The 2,723-nt window shown below is 36.8% G+C and overlaps 1 protein-coding gene across 1 annotated transcript; it reads right to left on the minus strand.

The window, feature by feature from the left end:
* Positions 1-337: 337 nt before the first annotated feature.
* LOC120350478 lies at positions 338-1,481 on the minus strand. Its single transcript, XM_039423939.1, has 2 exons — positions 1,091-1,481; positions 338-707 (listed from the first exon to the last, which is right to left on the minus strand). The coding sequence occupies exons 1-2, from the start codon at positions 1,332-1,334 to the stop codon at positions 577-579; spliced, it is 375 nt and encodes a 124-aa protein (XP_039279873.1). The 5' UTR covers positions 1,335-1,481; the 3' UTR covers positions 338-576.
* Between the last annotated feature and the right edge of the window lie 1,242 nt (positions 1,482-2,723).

The following is a 2,723-nucleotide window of genomic DNA, read 5'->3' on the forward strand; positions in this document are numbered from 1 at the left end:
TTGGTCATATTATAAGTCATAGGTATAAGAAATACCATAAGAAAGGTCATATTATTTGAAGAATATTAGGTCTATATTGAAACAATTTATAAGAAATTTATGGAAAAGAGGATTAAAGTTATTTATATTTTTTAAAGTTTTTAAAGTTTTTAAAGCATAAAGAGGGAAGTAAAATTAAATCACGGATATATTGCGGAATAAGTCAAGCAGAACACTGCTGCTTTTGTATAAAATTTTGCGAAGAATACTAGCCCCACATATAATTGCGGTAAAAAACTTATAAGAGTAAAATATTTATAATAGTAATAATAATAAATTATAAGAGACGTACCTTCGTTATCGCATAATTATCCATTGTATATCCTGTATGTTATTATCACTTTATGTTAACGATATTGCTAATTTGATTCACTTCATCACTGAACATATTATTGAATCACATTTTTGTATTTCTTCATTGAACAAATTTTTCACACTATTTCAATTTCTGATCATTCACTTATAATCGTTTCATATAACCGTTTCACATGTTTGCGGTCGTTTCAACACACTTGCATCATTGTATCATCCAATAAATTATGGAAGAACCACACCGCATCCTGGAGGCCACATCAGCGATGTCGGAGACGGAGGAGTTCGCGCGGGAGGAACCATTGCCGCCGACCAAACGCCTTGTAACCGTTTCCCAGCAAGATCTGAATATCCTCCTGGAAGCAATAAGACAAGGTTCTCCAGTAACAAATGAAGCATTAAAAGAATTAAGGAAGGAAATGCAAGAGACGATTAAAGATAATAAACAAGCAAGGGAAAAACTAATTAAAGGAACCAAACAAACAAATGAAGAACTAGTTGAAGAAGTCCGACAGATGCGGAAAGCAAGTGAACAAGGTTTTGAGAAACTGAATCAACAGTTGAAGGAAGCAGCGGAAAGAAGCAGGATGTTAGGACGGCAAATCAAGGAGAAAAGTCAGACAATTAGAATCAATATTGGACCAGAGACTGAGCCCACGCATGCGGAAGCAGACATGCTCAAGGAGGAAGTCATCAGACAGGCAAGCAAACATAGCACATATATGGAAAACCAACCTACCGAGAATGTCAAGACTGAAGTCGCGCCGCACACCGCAGGATGCCGAGAAGAGCTGGACGACATCACCTGCCAAGCTGAGGACGTCATCCATGGCATGGAGGGACAGCCCGTACCACCGCGCGCAGGACACCAGGAGTCCAAGGACGTTGCCCACCAAGTAGAAGAGCAGCCCGGACCGCCGACCGCCCACATCACCGTCCAGCCACCGAGGACAGCACCTGCAACAGAAAAACCCAGCACTCATGAAGATAGTTCGCCAGACAATAGAAATAAAACAAAAAATTCACAACAAATCAAAATCACCACCAAAACTGAAAACCCATGAATCAAAACAACAAACAAGACGTCAAAGAAGAAAATCATCTAATAGAATTCATCTACACCGCCGTCATGTTAGGCTAAAATTGAATATCAAATTTCTCCCCGCCATGCAGAAAAGGAAAATAATCTCAGGAGGAATCTATTCACACCGCCGTCATGTTAGGCTGAAATCGTACATCAAATCTTTTACAAGCATGCATGATAGGAGAAAAATATTATTAGGAAGGACCTACAACCACCGCAGTCATGTCAGGTTGAAATCAAACAGACTGTACACCAGCATGCAGGAAAGAAAAATATCATCAAGAAAAACCCACAGACACCACCGGCATGTAAGGTTTAAGGATATCAAACTGCATGTCACCGGTCAACAAGGAAGAACAACACTGGCTGAAGAGATCTACCTACTTCGTCGGCACATTCGTTTTAAGCCAAGTTTGATAAAACGGATAGTTGCAAATCGGAATTGGACCTTGAATAACACCGAAATCAAATTTAGATGGGGGCTTGAGGAAAGAATAATATTTTAATTAACTGAAACTACGTTCGTGGATTATATGAATCATCAAACTTTTCATGGTCACAGCCTACCCACCGAATCATATCTTTGCAGACTAGCATCTATCTACTGCTGCCTAATCAACAACATAACCTAAACTTCGCCGCATCTCAGCTAATAAGGGAATATTATCAATCCACATCAAGTGAAGAAATTATAATCAACTTTAAGTCAAGAAATTAAAACTGAAAACAACTTTAAGAATTTACCAACCTGATCAAGCCATCCACCTCATGTTACAATCATCATGGAAGCAATCGCCCAGTTATATCCGCATCACTGAAAAACAGAAACAAGTATTATATTATCAACCGAAAAAATAATTGTAAATTAGAAATCAGCTGAAGTTAGTAGTGAATAGGAGGAAAGAAAATAAACAAAGTTTATTTGAAAAAATGTGTAAATCTAACCTCGAAATACAGAATCGATAGAAAAATCTATTCAGAGTCAAAGCCTGTTCGATAATTTTCTTTGTCACACCAACCAATGTGTGCGAGATCATAGAGTCAATGTTAATGGAATCAAAGCAATATCGTTATTAATTAATGTAACCTATTATTTAATGTGAAATTATAAGTGAAAAACGCAACCAAAAATATATATTTATGTTAAATTGCACGAAATGCGCATGTTATATGTCATATAAATGCATCTCTAAAAAGCTCAAAAGAAAATGAAATTCTTACCTTCAAATGTGAAATTTATTATCGTTGCATCAAAACATCATGAATTGTAATTCAAAATTGATAAATA

This window comes from Nilaparvata lugens, chromosome 3 (assembly GCF_014356525.2).
Source record: "Nilaparvata lugens isolate BPH chromosome 3, ASM1435652v1, whole genome shotgun sequence".
NCBI lineage: Eukaryota > Metazoa > Arthropoda > Insecta > Hemiptera > Delphacidae > Nilaparvata > Nilaparvata lugens.